Source organism: Coffea eugenioides, chromosome 11 (genome assembly GCF_003713205.1).
Source record: "Coffea eugenioides isolate CCC68of chromosome 11, Ceug_1.0, whole genome shotgun sequence".
Lineage (NCBI taxonomy): Eukaryota > Viridiplantae > Streptophyta > Magnoliopsida > Gentianales > Rubiaceae > Coffea > Coffea eugenioides.
In genome coordinates, this window is record NC_040045.1 from 28,501,877 (window position 1) to 28,518,631 (window position 16,755).

The window sequence follows — 16,755 nt, forward strand, 5'->3', positions numbered from 1 at the left end:
CCGGCCGGTCCGGTCCGGTTCTGAAAACATTGGTTTTAGCGCTCGACCATACAAATAAGCTTCTGTATTTCGACTTTTTGATTAGGAAAAAAACTGAATTGGACTTCGATGTCGTCATACCATGTAGATCTATCTCTTAACTTCAAAATAGTATAAAGATCAACTCGATCCGATCATTTTAGCTCAAGATATTGCCGAAATACGAAGATGTGTCAAAACTGTCTTCACTTGTATTTCTTCATTTGAATGTTTTGCACTTCATGTCTTCTTTTAACCACTTCAAATCATCAATTATCATCCAATTATCTTCTCAATTCACACTCTTTGATGATTGAATCATTAAACCTACAAAAACATGAAGTTTTTACCATTCAAATCCATAGAAATGCAAATGTTTACCATTTAAACCACAAATGTACATTTTTACCAAAACCCTAGTTAATTAGTTATAACACTAGTTAAAACACACTAAAAACACGTAAAATATAATTGTCATTAATGTGTTAAGTTTGCAATGAGAATTGAAATTTAACACTAGTTCAAAAAAATGATAAATCTAGAGAGTACACTCATGAGAGTAGAGATGCACTTTTGTGATTTTGTGACTTGTTTCATGTAATTTCATAGAAGAAATGAGTTTGTAGTTAATTTCATAACCACGAGAGTAGGTATGGTTTAATTACAAGTATAGTTGATTTACTATGAGAGTAGATTTCACATACATTAGGAAATTATATCATAACTAGCCAAGATAATAGCAGTCACTTAATCGGTAATTTCATTTGTAAGAGTAGTGAGAAATTCCATACCTATAGGAGTTTTCTATTATTATTTGTATTACTTTTATCTCATGTTTATAGTGTAGATTTAATTTCTTACTCTTATGATAATCTAAATAATAAAAAAGTTTAAAAACTATCGGTAATTGACATTCTTCCTTGTGGGTTCGATCTTTAATATCCTATACTCAATCTTGACTCGTATAGTTAGGAAAAATCACGTGAAGGATATTTAAAATTATATAAATGTAAAACTTGACTGTGAATGAGCTAATTGTTATATTTATATTCCGCACTCTTCAGTTATGGAGTTCAATTAATTACATAAAGAATTATTAATTAAGCATGGAATATTATGATATTTTCACGTTTGAAGTAACACATATTTGTTTAATAATTACATAATTATTTTTAGAAAATAACAATATATTATTTTTTGAGAGACAAAAAAGATATATTGCTCAAACTCATAAATTAATAATATTATTTTTATAAAATAAAAAATTCAAAAGGTTAAAAAATTTAATGAAAGTTAATAATTTATTTTTTAAAAATAACGAAATTATTTTAAAAAATTACTTTATTTATTTATGGGATATGAGTTGTGTATTATTAAAATAAATGTTTAATTTGATTGTGGACTCATACTATTATACTATATGGAGTGTAATCCATTGTGAGTGAGAGTATAATAAAAGAGGTGATATAGTGGAATGTGGACTGTGGATGCCCTTATAGAGTGATGCATCTAGATTCTAGAAATTCATCAATTTTCTAGAGAAAAGTTGAGGACAAGTACTCATGAAATAGGGAAATGTCAACATATTAATTATTGGAGGACAAGGGAGCCTAACCCTTGCAACAAAATTTCTTGAGAAGAGAAAGACCACTGAGATTTGTATTTCTCAACTGTATGCCAAAAGAGGCCCTTAATACAATTGTAGAAAATGACTTGCCAAATAATTGATTTGGTCAAAAACAGCCCAAAGAGCACTTGTGATCTAGAATAGTCTAGTTTTCCCTATTCTCATGGTGAATAACAATATGTACTCTTGTGTTTTTCATGAATTGCAAAAACAATCTACTTAAGTATATCTCTATTCTCATGAGTCTATTCCTTAAGTTCCATTTATGTTGTATCATCATTATTATCAATTTTTATTGAATAACAACAACTAAAAACTTGCTATTAGTGATTAAGCAACAACAAGTAATAAGCATGCATAAATGGACAAGTTAATTTAAAAAGTAGCAAGTGTAAATCATATTTAACTCATATCAAATAGTTATTAGTTTCATCTACTTCTTAGATCTAGAAATTTAGCTACTCATATGATATAAAGTAAGAAAGAACATAAGTTCATTGCATACACATATAATGAATCACAAGTAAAGAGAAAGATAAAGAAAGTTTAGCCAAAGTGATGAACATGATCCCAAGATCTTCTATTCAACAAAATGAGTGATACAATGAATTCTCCATGTTTTTCTTACAAGTTCTTAGTTAAAGAGAATAAGAAAAGACTAAAACTAATTGCTATCAAGAACTAGCAAGAACTCCTAAGAACTTTTTCTCTTCTAAATGATTCTTACATATATAATATTAAGAGAGGCAAAAAATGGTTCATGATATGACATAAAGTTCTTTTTCTCTTCCTTAAGGAATCTTGAGCATGTGCAGCCGAAATTCTGAGCTAGAATTGACAAAGAAATCAGTGTGAAAATAGAGCAAGTTGCAGAATAAGTTACAGAGAAACATAGGAGAATACGCAGGCTTGGAATATGCAACCTTAGCTTGCATATTCCAAGGTTGCATTTTCTCTTTATACTACATTTTCTTATTTCTTTTCTACTTCAATTCAATTCTGAGATCCAAGACACGATGTCCACATTTGTGTTCATGCATTGCTCCAATAAAATTGCATTGAATAACCTATTTTCTTTTCAAATCATCGTTGAATCAAGCTCTAAGGGAGTTGAAGTGTATCTGTCTCAATCCAACGTTGATAATTCTTCTGAATTCCTGCAAATATAACCAGATTTGCACATTAAATTGTTCAAGTGAAACTCGCAAAATTAAGATACTTAAAGATAAGTTACATCTTAAAAACCCTAAATTAAACTAAAATAAACCTAAAAGATTACTTAAAATCACACATAATAAACACTTATCAATATCATATCCAACTCAGAACCGACCAAATGCTAGATAACTTAAATTATTTATCTGGAGATGACTCAATCCAAGATTAATAATCCGAGGATGAGTCATCCCATCTCATTCAATCCATGAACCAAACGGGCCCTTAACCAAGAAAGGACATGAAATCATACTTACCTTTTTAAATAATGGGATATTTTAGAAAACTCTCCTGAAACTAATCAGGTAGTATCAAATCCAACCTAATTCAAAAACACAAACAATATAAAATGCGTATTATGAGAGAGAAAAAAACTTCATTCCACAGCTACCCTCAAGATTGTCATTATTGATTTAATTTATAACGAACAATACTTGAGCATATAACAAGGATGAAAGTTCAAGGGGTGTATTTGAAGCTGATGGCAAAGGCTAGGTTACTATTTCTGAAACAACTTCTAACGTCTCTTTGCAGCCGTACTCTTGTAGGAAACTCTATATAACAGCAAAATGAAATATCAATAGATGAAAATGCATCTTGTTGGGTGTTTGACAAGCTAAGCAATAGCAGAAAAAGAAGTATTATCTCACAGAAATTTATCTACCAACCCAGGTACCTTCACGCATTGCTTGAGAGGACCAAAAACTATTACTTGCGCATATGGGTTGGTGGCTGGAACATGAATTGAAATACCTGAAATAATAGTCTTAGTTGAGACTTGTCAAAACACAAATCCAAAAGCCGAATAAAACATTTTCTTGAAGCTTTACAAATATCTCTGTTTGGATTGCTGAATTTTTCAAATATTATTAAAATTTTTAAAAAGTACTCTGAAAGGTACTCTAAAAAGTAGTTTAAATTTTTTTTAATACTTAAAAAATATCTCAAAATATATTCTAAAAACTCTTCTACTCTTAAATATCCCAAAATGTTTTCTAAAAATATTTCAAAATATACTATAAAAATTCTATTACAGTAAAATTTTTCAAAAACATCTCCAAAAATAACTAATCTAAATGGATTAGTTTATTAATTCTAGAAGATCTCCTGGATTCGAAATGATTACTTTAGACAAAACCAGTCCAAATTCAAGTTAAGCACTTTTGTTTGAGTGACAACAAATACCAATTGCCAGCCAATGGTCGTTGTGGATGACAATTCAGGCCAAGAAACAGCGCAGGTTCCACATGATGATTAATATACTAATCAAAGCCAAGAAACAGCTTCATCCGGCTAAACCGTCGCCAAGCACATGACTCACGAAATGATTGCTTTAGACAAAATTAGCACAAATTCAAGTTAAGCACTTTTGTTTGAGTGACAACAAATACCAGTTGCCAGCCAATACTTGGGAAGTTGAATGGTAAAATTTTAACTGTTCAAAAGGTTCAATAGTTGTCCAAATAACTTTTCAATACCCACACACAGATGGGGACATAAAAAAAAGTATGTACACACACATATATGTATACATTTATATGCGTATTTGTCTTAGTATTTCAACTGGTTAATTTTCTTTCTTTGCAATTGTTTGCCGACGCCTTATGTTTTGTTCATATACACATTATTCATGCCCTTCGGGCTTCCATCCCCATATAATGACGAGCTCTCATATCGCTTCCTAGATCCATGAACCAATATGCTGCTTTCTGCCATAAGCCAAACCAATCTTAATTCTAACTCCCCAAGTTGCCATAATACCTGTTAAGTTCCGGACATCGAGGTAAAGTCAAGAGATTGAATTTTATCATTTCATCAGTTTTGTAGGATCTGTGGAGAGAGATATGGAACAAAACAGAACTCAAAAACATACAGTAGTGTTAGTTCCATTGCCCCTTCAGGGGCATATAACTCCAATGCTTCAGCTGGGGAATATTCTTTACTCCAAAGGGTTCTCCATCGTAGTTGCACACTCCGAATTCAGACCTCCCAATCCTCTGAACCATCCTGAATTCATCTTTCACCCCTTGTCGGACAATTTATCTGGTTATCAGGCCTCTAGCAACAATTTAGTGGAACTCATATTAGCTATCAACAGCAACTGCAGAGCACCTCTGGAGGACTACATGGTTCAACTCATGGAAGATCAGAAGCTGCAGGGCTACCAGGTTGCTTGTATAATATATGATTCCCACTTGTGCTTTGTTGATTCGGTTGCTACTCATCTAAAGATTCCAGGCATAATTTTAAGGCCTGATATGGCTGTTTACATGCTAGCTTTTCGCTACTTCTGTCAACTTGAAGCAGAAAATCGTATTCCTTTTCCAGGTAAATTGCAAACTAATGGTTTAATATCTCATTTAAAAAAAAAAAAAAGAAATCTTTACATGAAAGATTTGAGTCCTTAAAGCTATAAGTTAGTCATTATCTGAACTTCTGGCGGCAAAAAATTGAAATATTGCGATTCACAGGGTCCCGGCTGCAGGAACCTGTACCAGAGCTCCATCCTTTGAGGTTTAAGGATTTACCCTATCCAATTACTAATGAAATACCCGAATGGATTATGGATTTCTTCGCTTCTTCAGTCAATATACGCTCTTCTGTGGCCATCATTTTGAATACAACAGATTGTCTTGAGCATTCAACCTTATCACAGCTTCAGCAATGTTACAAAGTTCCATGCTTCCCAATTGCGCCTCTCCACAAGTTGGGAGCGGCAGCCACATCTACAAGCTTCCTGGAAGAGGACCAAAGTTGCATTGCTTGGCTCGAAAAGCAACCTCCAAATTCAGTGCTCTATATAAGCTTCGGCAGTATAGCATGCGTAAACGAACAAGAGCTAACAGAAACAGCTTGGGCACTGGGAAACAGTGGCATTCCATTTATATGGGTTCTTAGATCAGATTCTATAGATGGATCTCAGTTGGAAGATCACTTTCCTGAAGCCGTCAAAGCATTACTAGGAGAAAGAGGCCTAATAGTCAAATGGGCACCTCAGAAAAAAGTTTTGGCACATAGCGCTGTGGGGGGATTTTGGAGCCACTGTGGCTGGAATTCAACGATAGAAAGCATCTGCGAAGGCGTTCCAATGATTTGCAGACCACATTTTGCAGACCAATTATCAAATGCAAGATACTTGACTAGTGAATGGAAGGTAGGCCTGGAAATTGAGAATGTGCTGGATAGAGGGAGCATTGAGATATCTATAAGACGACTAATGGTTGATGCAGAAGGCAAAGAAATGAGGCAAAGAATGTCAGTGATGAAAGATAAACTAGAAGCTGGTTTGCAGAAAGGTGGTTCTTCTTACGAGTCCTTGAATGACTTGACAGAGTTTATCTCCCAACTTCCAAGCATGGTTCAAGAAGTTAAAGTTGATGATCCAGCAACTTCGGTCAGTAAAAATCTAATCCAGTTTGAAGGGCTCAAAAATTTGGTTTAGTTCTCGGGGTGCCCAAAGCGGCACGCTGAATTTGCATATTAAGGTTTCATTTCGTCTCAACTTCTAATTTCAGAATCAAATTTGTTTTTAGTTTTGGATGTATCATCGCCTTTGGCTACCTCCTTTGTTTCAGTAATTTTGACATTTTGGAAATGTGATATATAATCCGAGTTTTGTTCCTTTAAAAGTGATGTAGCATTTGGTGTTTGCAGGTACTGCTATGAGTTTGTGGATTATGTAAGTTTTTTAATAGCATTTGGTGCATTAGGTAAATTCACATTTCCCACCGTAAGTGACAACAATTTTAAGACAAACAAAAGTTGGAAACATAAAAACTTTTAATAGCATGAGAGACTTACATACGAAACATGATGTGTTTTACATACTCTCTCTCTCTTTTTATAACTGACGTTTAAGGTTTTGCACACTAATTAAGAAAAGTTTTTCAATGCTTAAATCTATACACTACTTTCCTTTTGTACCCTCATTAATTGTCCAATTCACCCATATTTTCTCTCACTAGAGTACTAAATGGTGCTGTTTTACTAGGCCAAAAGCAATGCATGGGAGTGTATTAATACCAGAGAGATAAAAGGGTAAAATTGTGAAAAAATAATTAATGCTGTATGGGGATAATAAAATGACAGATAAAAGTACACTAAAGTAAATTTCTTAAACGTCAGTTATAAAAAAAAGGAGGGAGTATCATTTTATCCTTTTCAAAATAGTATATCAGTTTATCTTTTTCACTTAATATAAGATTTAAATTACTTTTTTCAATTACATACCTATTGTCAAACATGATCAACAACCAATAATCAAAAAATTTGCAACCAAAATATTACAGAGAACAAACCTTAATATCATGAATATTCTTATCAGCATATTAAGGTTAGTTGTTGAGATTTTTAATATTTGGGTTGGTATTAGATTAATTAAACAATTTAGTAGATGAGGGGTAATGATAGAATCATATTATGTTTTCTCTTCTAATATCACTTTTTTATTGTTGGTTAAATTTAGATGTTACAAGATAATAAACTTCAAGAAAGATTAGTGTAATTTTCAAAATTTGAAGAGAGACCAATAAAATAGTTAGAAATCTCAAGGGAGGTCCCTAAAATTATCCCTAATTTATAGTGAACAATACTTTGGTATATAACAAGAATGAAAGTTTTGGGGGTGTATTTGAAACTGATGGCAAAGGCTAGGTTACTATTTGTATTTTGGAAACTAGCAACCAACGGCCCTTTCTGAAACAGCTTCTAACGCCTCTTTTGCAACCATACTCTTGTGGAAAACTCTATATGACAGCAAAACGAAGTAGCAACAGATGAAAATGCATCTTGTTGGGTGTTTGACGAGCTAAAGCAATAGCAGAAAAGAAGTTAGTATTATCTCACAAAAATTTATCGACCAACCTACGTATCTTCACGCGTCGTGCGAGAGGACCAAAAACTATTACCTGCACGTTAGGGTCGGGGGCTGGAACATGAATTGAAATACCTCAAATGGTTAGTTGAGATTTGTCAAAATACAAATCCAAAAGCCCAATCAAACATTTTTTTTTTGAAGCTTTACAAATATCTTTATTTTATGAATTCTAAAAGATCTCTTGGACTCGAGGATCCAGTTTTCATTTCCCTCATTCTATCTCACTCCAATTGTCAACAATCAACTAAAATATTCACAAACTTCATTCCTTTTTGAAAAATACTGAGGCTCCAAGTTTCATGTCTCTCTAATAATGATATTTTTTTTCCCTCGTTTTAACAAAGAATAATAGTGTTTAGACGGACCTGGTTAAAACATTGAGTTTCTCCCAATGTGGATTAGATCTATACATATTGAAAGTGATCAAATAAAGATTGTTTATCATTTTCACCCCTCAAATTTTCTAAAACTCCCTTTTTACATTGCCCCCATCTCTTCCCACACCCCTCCGCCCAAAAAAAAAATCTTTTTGATCAATTTTGTTCATTCTCTACATTGCCCCTAACATAAACAAAACTTTTATATTTATCCTATCGAAATCACCAAAGGAAAAGAGAATTTGAAAGATTTCTTAGTTAACATCACTGACGTTTAAAATTATTCTTTTGTCATCCTTATTAACATGTACACTTAGCCAAATCTTTGGCCTCCTAACCTCTGAATCCTAGCTTCACCGCTGCAGCCATGGAGTGGGGAAGCAATTGAGGCCGATATCAATTTTTACTTTAATAAAAGAATCAAACTTTCTTCATAAGTTTGCTAGCTGCAATCTTCAAGAAACTGCATCTTTAGAAAAAAATCAAAATATATTAATTGTAGGCACCAAGGGCACGGAAACTTCCAACAAAGATAAAAGGGAGAGGGACACAAATAGTTGCCGGTGCAATTGTTTGTAAATAATGTAGCACTTTTTGAACAAGTCGTAATTGATCGCAAACCATTTGTACAGTTTTGCAATAGTCATATTAGAATCAGTTAATGTTATATTGTACATGTCAATTACTTCAGAGTGCTGTGATCTGAGCCACATATTTTCAAAATTTGTAACTATAACCAGGGCGAACCGTCCCTTTCTCTTGTCCGAAATAAGTATAAGAAAGGCCACTGACATTCCTAAAATTCTACTACTTCTCAACCAGTATGCCAAAAGAGGAGTCGATATTTTTGTCCTGAATTCGGTCAGATCTGAATTGTTTAATTCAAAATTTTAAAATATATTTATTTTTTTTTAACTTTTGAATCGAAAGGATGAGATATGGTCAACCAAATCTGACCTTTCATTGCACCATGCGGTTGCACGCCGAGCAACTGCAGGAGCCCCTCATCCGGCTAAACCGTCGCCAACCACATGACTCACGAAATGATTGCTTTAGACAAAATTAGCCCAAATTCAAGTTAAGCACTTTAGTTTGAGGGTCAACAAATACCAATTGCCAGCCAATGGTCGTTGTGGATGACAATTCAAGCCAAGAAACAGCCCAGATTCCACATGATGACTAATATACTAATCAGAGCCAAGAAACAGCCTCATCCGCCAAAACCGTCGCCAAGCACATGACCCACGAAATAAGCTTTAGACAAGACTAGCCAAAATTCAAGTTAAGCACTTTTGTTTGAGTGACAACAAATACCACTTCATCAAAGCACTTTTGTTAAGCACATGAGGATTAATATACTAATCAAACATCGAAAAGGGGGTTATTATCACTTTATCCTCAACTTTTATAGTAACTGTTTTTATTTTATTCTCTAATATTATCTTTCAGTTAGCTTACCTGTTTCTGTTAGCCAACTCAGCAAATTGACTAAAAAGTTGGCCATATGACTTTTGTTTTTGTATCATTGTTAATTTTTAGGACAAAAATACCCTGAAATCTTATTTCTTTCTTCTCTTTTTTGCTCATAACATTTGCAACTATCTTGATATATATTTTTTTAAATTCCTTTTCTCTTGAAACGATATCCAGCCTTTTTGAAACTCCCATAATTTTTTAATTCTTATTTTCTTTATTTCTTATTTCTTCTCTTAATTTCTTGGCTTCTCTAACTACAAGTTTATAATATGAAATTTTTTTTGACCTATCTAAACTTGTTTGTAAGTGTCAAAAAATTCATCTGGAACTTCTTATACTAGACACTTTTTTTTTTCTAGATTGATAAATCCTTTTTGCAAACTGTTAGAAAAAATTTGAAATATCATATGTTAAGAGACAATGGAGAAAATTAATCACCATTGTTGTCTTGGTTACAATAAAATTTCCGTATATAAGATGCTGCCACCAGATCAACCAAAAAAAATTGTATCAACCTTGAATGTATTAGTCATTGTACTAATCACGTATATCAACATAGCATGAATTCACAGTATCAAGTTGAGCTAACTGTTACATATACATATAGTGTAATCATTGTCTACTTGGGCCAAAAAACAATTCTCTATCCGTTATTAGTAAGAATCCACCAAAATTAATAACAAAATATCATCAATCAATCCAGAAAGAAAAGAAAAAAAACATTATTATCATCAAATTGTTGACTATCAGAAACATACCAACTGGTACGTTGGACTGTGAAGCAGCACGTGACGACACTTTAAGAAGGTGCCACTGGGTTAATATTTGATTTCACCCATTTGCTTTTATCTGAAACTGGCATAATGAGGACCATATAGCCCACTTATGTATGCCAACTGTGTACTAATCATGAACAAAGTCTGCTAGCTTACCATCTCCATTCATAATTGCTACATAAGCATGTAACACAGGGATGCCTGTCATTTCCCACTCTTTAGGTGGCGTTTGGTAAGAGAGTTTCGGAATGGAGAATTAGAATAAATCCCATAATTATTATTAGAATTACTATTATCAAAATTAAGATTTTGAAATCATATCTAAAAATTTGGAGTTCCCTAATTCCGTAGTAACCCTGAGGGTTATGGACAAAATTCAAGTTTGATTCCTGTTTAGAAACGGGGCCCATCCCGCCACCCATTAAAAATTAAAAATATAATTATATACATATATATAATTTGATTTCACCCATTTGCTTTTATCTGAAACTGGCATAATGAGGACCATATAGCCCCCTTATATATGCCAACTGTGTACTAATCATGAACAAAGTCTGCTAGCTTACATCTCCATTCATAATTGCTACATAAGCATGTAACACAGGGATTCCTATCATTTCCCACTCTTTAGGTGGCGTTAGGTAAGAGAGTTTCGGAATGGAGAATTAGAATAAATCTCATAATTGTTATTAGAATTACTACTATCGAAATTAAGATTTTGAAATCATATCTAAAAATTTGGAGTTCCCTAATTCTGTAGTAACCTGGAGGGTTTTGGACAAAATTCAAGTCTGATTCCTGTTTAGAAACGGGGCCCATCCCGCCACCCATTAAAAATTAAATATATAATTATATATATACTATATTTTATAATTATAATTATATAGTTTATTATAATATTAGTATAATTATATAATATATTTATAATTATTATAAATATATTTATAAATGTATATTATATGTGCATATAATTATAATATATATGTGTATATAATACTAATATATTATATAATTATATTTATATTTATTATAATAAATATAATAATATATAATATACATTATAATTATAATTATATAATTATATTTAATTTTATATATAATATTTAATTTAATTAGTTACAAACTTATAATAATGATATTATTAGTTATATGTATTATACAATGTATATTAGTATATGTAATATAATTGATATTATCAATTATACTAATAATTATACATGTTCACTAATAGAAATTATTAATTAGCTATACTAAATTTGCTAATACATTTATACTAATATATTTAATTAGTGAAAATTTCTTATATCCCATTTCGAAAGAGCCAACGAACCAACTATCAACTATAGTAGTGATATATATTCTTGGTACTAAACCAAACAGATATATTGGAATAACTGACTCCATTCCAAACTCAAGATGAATGATCCCAAATCTAAATCCAATTCCAAGGTGCGAACCAAACGCAACCTTACATGTGCATCTGCCTTTATTAATAGAAACCATAAACTCTTAGTGGGTTTAGCAATTTCCCATAGAACAAATTTGAAAAAAAGTCACTAAACTATTAACATTTACGTGTTTTTGTCATTAAACTTTTTTTTTAGCAAAAAATATCACTGAATTCCTAGAATCCTCTCTTTTCTAACATTCAGTCTAATTACGTCTGATTAAGACTTAAGGGAGACGGAAATCCCATCCCAAATTCGTCTTCACAGTATTGAGATTTAATAATCGTGGATTTCCACGAAAGCCCCATAATCGATTTGCGAGGAAGAATAGAACTAGTCGCTTTAGTGGAACTCGAAAGTCTAAACAATTTCAGTCACATTCACAGATGCTCATAAATCCACCTCAACAGCAGCAGCAAATGATGAATCGGAGCTACGTAATGTGTGGCCCACCTCTGCTGCCCGTAGATCTTTATTTGAACTATCAAAACCCTAATCCTAATTCTGTGAAAACTCAAGGTCACAGCCCTGGTCCTTTTCGAAACGGCATGCTGGAAAATCTCACTAGAAAGTACAAGCGTCATAGCTGTCTGAATCTCCGGGGAATTAATAATCGGATTCTTCTTGTACCTAGCCAGCCTGGAATCTTCATGAGTCAACTTCTCGAAAATATCATTAATGAAGCTGTCTATGATTCCCATGCCATTGCGGAAGATTCCGATGTCCGATGTAGATCTTTTAGGTCTCAACAAACCATAGTTGTGAATTGTTAATTGATGGAGTCTTCTTTTGGATATTGAACGCACGTATCGCTGGCTCGTGGATTTGCCTCATAAAGAAATAGGCTTTTATTGATAGTACCATTTAGGTGAGTTAAATGCGTCCGTCTCCACTTTGGTTTGGTTTCTAGAAACAAGGCGCACTCAAAGCATCCGCTGGGGCCGCGGAGTAATTGGAAGGGGAATAAACTTGACAAGAGAAAGGATATGGGTAGGCTAAAAAATTGTTTTTCATTTGCTCATTCCCATGCCCCACTTCCTGATTCCCAACTTTCAAAAAATGGCACCTAGTCTCGTGGTTCTCTATTTTCTCAACTATTCTTGGGCAGATTTTGGACTTGACCTTTTAATCTGTTGTCATTTCTCATGATAGCTACACATAATTTGCTTACTAATATTCTCAAACATGACCAAAATAGGTTCTTGCCTTGCCTCCTTATTGAAGCTCTTGCATGTGTTGTTGGTTAGAAGATCACAATTGGTTCAACCGGAAAAAGTGTGTCTTGCCCATGGGGTAGCTGGAATAGCAGTAGCTCACATGGTGTTCCTTAATTGTTTATCTTTGAATCATAGCTTAAAATTGGCGTGCATACGCGTGACACAATATTTATGCTCAATTCTAGGAAATCTGTTCTCGATTGTCTCAATCAATCCCTGTAAAAACAAAATATATAATCAGCACCATGTGTAAAATAAATGGGAAAAAAAGTTATCAACTAAACCAAAATAATAGTGGACTAGCCTTTTGTCTATCAGAGATGAAAACCCAACGCCTTTCACGTGGTAATCCAATACGATTAGTCAATAGGTCAAGGAACCAGCTCTAGCTACCTTCGAATGCAGACTCTACTAGTGCCATAGCGAGTGCATACATCTAATTGTTAGCGTCTCTACCAACATTAGCCATCAAAAACCTGAAAGATTACTACCTTGGAACAACTAAATCATTTTAGCACATTGAAAGGATCAACATGTAGAAGACATATTACATACTTCTTCAAACTAGCCTTAACAATTAAAAACCTGAAATAACCTTTCCCTTCCTTTATCTTGTTCCCTTCTCTTACTCTATTGAAACACAGAAAACTATTCCCTCCATTTCATTGAAAATATCATACTTTCCATTTTTGAATGTTTCAAAACATTTATCATGGTGAAAATGTCAAAACACCTTTTAGTCTTTTTTTTCCAATATAACCATTCTTTCTAATCATATGCATGTTACCATTCAAATTTAAAATTTGAATTTGTAGGAGTAAAATTGAAAAAAGCAGTACAAACATCACAATCAAATCACTATTCTTAAAAAGTTGGATTATCCAAATATGACTAAATAATTGGGACGGAGGAAGGATATAAAACCTTCTCATCAGTCAACTTAGCGACCTATAAACTTTGCATAACACATATAAAATTAGTATTATCACTATTACAAGCAAAAAATATATAAACCTTGGATTTTTACATGGAACATATGGAACTTCATAGGGTGGATACACAAATCCATTAAAATTCCGTATCTCTAAGAAATTATTAACCCTAGACATAAAACCCCTAAAGCGAAATATATGGGACCACTGTACAAAATAATCCAATTTGGACCACATTAAAGCAAAAAATAACTTAAATATTCATGGATTCTCTTAAAAAGGAGAGAGCATTTTGGGTATTCTGAGATGTATCTTTTTTTTTAATCTTTCTTTCGTACCAGCAATTATCAATTCCTACCATGTCTTTCTTCAATGAGATCTTTCTTTTTTTTGACAAAAAATATATCTTTCTTTGAATTTGTTGATCACTTCACCCTTTGATCATCAAAGGGCAAAGATGAAAGCATAAAAAAAATCTAGGTTTTTGAACACTGTAAAGTTTTCTTCGTCAGTAGAGAAAGAAACATGAATTTCAGTTCAAAGAGGGAACCCTTCTAATTGATAACTCTTTCTTTTTCCTTTTTCTTCCCTCTTTTATTTTCCCATGTAACATGGCTTTTTTTGCCTGCCTTGTGCAATTTTGGAACAAAATGAGCATTTTTATCATCAACTATTATTTTGGGTTACATATGTCATTTTATCTAAATTGTGCAACACTGCGTGCTTTGACAGTTAGTTTTGGAGATAAATTGATTAAAAGATAATGTTATGGGATAAACTGATAGTAAGTATAAAGGGGGTAAAGTAATAATAAACCCCATCCAAAAATTGAATAGCATGGCAATAATTACAAGACTACATACACAAATGAAATCATTCTCCTTTTCAACTCAGGGGTAGTCTTGTTAACTAGAGTAAATCATTCGAAGAAGGGGACGGTGGAGATAGGGGGGCCGCCTCCTACTGCTATTCCTGTGGTGTGCCTGCTTGTTGCAGCTGCTACTCCTTGATGAAAGTGATGTTAATAGAGTTCGAACTCTGCTATTCCTGTGGTGTGTTTGCTTGTTGCTACTACTTCTTGATGAAAATGATGTTGATAGAGTTCAAATCTTGACCAACATCCCAAAAAGAACTTGAGTTACCACGATAGATCAAGGCCTAGTGGTTTGTTTTTGTGCAATTGAATGCAATTGTTGTATTTCTTCCAAAATTTAGTGTACACTTACAGACCAAGTTATATTTACACATAGAATAAGTGTGCATAGATAAATTTTATGAGTATAATATATTATACGGTGGCTAGTAAAATAACAACAGTACAAGCGCAAGGGAAACAATCATTGCATATAGCTGGTAGATGTAGCCAGCCTCATTGATCCATGGGATCGCTTTATGGTAGGAAGATCTTGACCATCCCTATGTTGGGGAGAGTGCGCGTGTCCAAGCAATAAATGGACGGCTTAGTCTCCAGAATTACCTCTTTGGATCTGTGGTGGGGAGGCGAAGAAGCGTGGCAGCGCGAATTTTGAATTCGGATAGTGGAAGCCATATCATAAAGAAAGATGAAGTTGGCGAAGAAGGGTCTTAGAAGCAAATACGCCAAAACATTGAAATCACTTCCCACTGTAGACGTATCCACTATGCTCCAAACAAGGAAATATGCGGGACCCAGATGACATCCCAAAAATGGCGATCTAATAAAGAAGTAAGCGCTTATTAATATAATATTTTTTATCATTGAACTATTAAAAGTATAAATTTAAATAATTTTATCTAATTTCATCATTGACTTTGTCGGATCTAATTATTAATAGTATGTCTCATAAATTGTATGAATCCTTAGGTCTCGTTTGGTTCGCATGTTGGAATCGGATTCGGATTTGGAATCATTCATTTTGGATTTAGAATGGAGTCAATCATTCTAATACATCTGTTTGGTTCAGTACCAAGAATGTATACCATTACTATAGTTGATGTTTGGTTCGTTGGCTCTTTGTAAATGGAATATAAGAAATTTTCACTAATTAAATATATTAGTATAAATGTATTAGTAAATTTAGTATAACTAATTAATAATTTATATTTGTACACATGTATAATTATTAGTATAATTAATAATATCAATTATATTACATAGATTGATATACATTATATAATACATATAACTAATAATATCATTATTATAAGTTTGTAACTAATTAAATTAAATATTATATATATAATTAAATATAATTATACAAATGTTATAATATAAATATATAATTATAATTATATAATACATATAAATATTAATTATACTAATATTTTATATAATTATAATGTATGGTATATATTAAATATAATTATTATTATATATTATTATATTTATAATAATAAACAAAATTATAATTATATAATTTATTAATATTATATACATGTATATATTATAATGATATGCACATATAATATACATTTATAAATATACATATATAATATAAATATACTATTATATAATATTAATAAATTTATGATATTAGATAATTGTAAAGAATTCTGAATTATATTTTTATTTGACTGGGTTTCAACTTGTTGATTTTCTTTTTTAGAAGAAATAATTTTTGTTTGTTGATCTCTAAAAGTCATAAGCTTGGTAAGCGTTTGAGAAGGAATTTTAATAGTATCTTCTTTAATAATTGTTTGAACCTTATCCATTGGGTTTTTCTTCAAGAAGGATGTCTGGATATGTGGCTCTGGAATAGTATAGTTTTTGTGGGTTTTTCCAATTGGTAATCTGGTTTTGTGAAGAAGAGGGTT

The 16,755-nt window shown here is 32.4% G+C and overlaps 1 protein-coding gene across 1 annotated transcript; it reads left to right on the forward strand.

The window, feature by feature from the left end:
• Positions 1 to 4,704: 4,704 nt before the first annotated feature.
• On the forward strand, positions 4,705 to 15,550 carry LOC113752188 (UDP-glucose iridoid glucosyltransferase-like). The gene is made up of 3 exons (XM_027296320.1): positions 4,705 to 5,188; positions 5,332 to 6,254; positions 15,362 to 15,550. The coding sequence occupies exons 1-3, from the start codon at positions 4,705 to 4,707 to the stop codon at positions 15,548 to 15,550; spliced, it is 1,596 nt and encodes a 531-aa protein (XP_027152121.1).
• Positions 15,551 to 16,755: the final 1,205 nt, after the last annotated feature.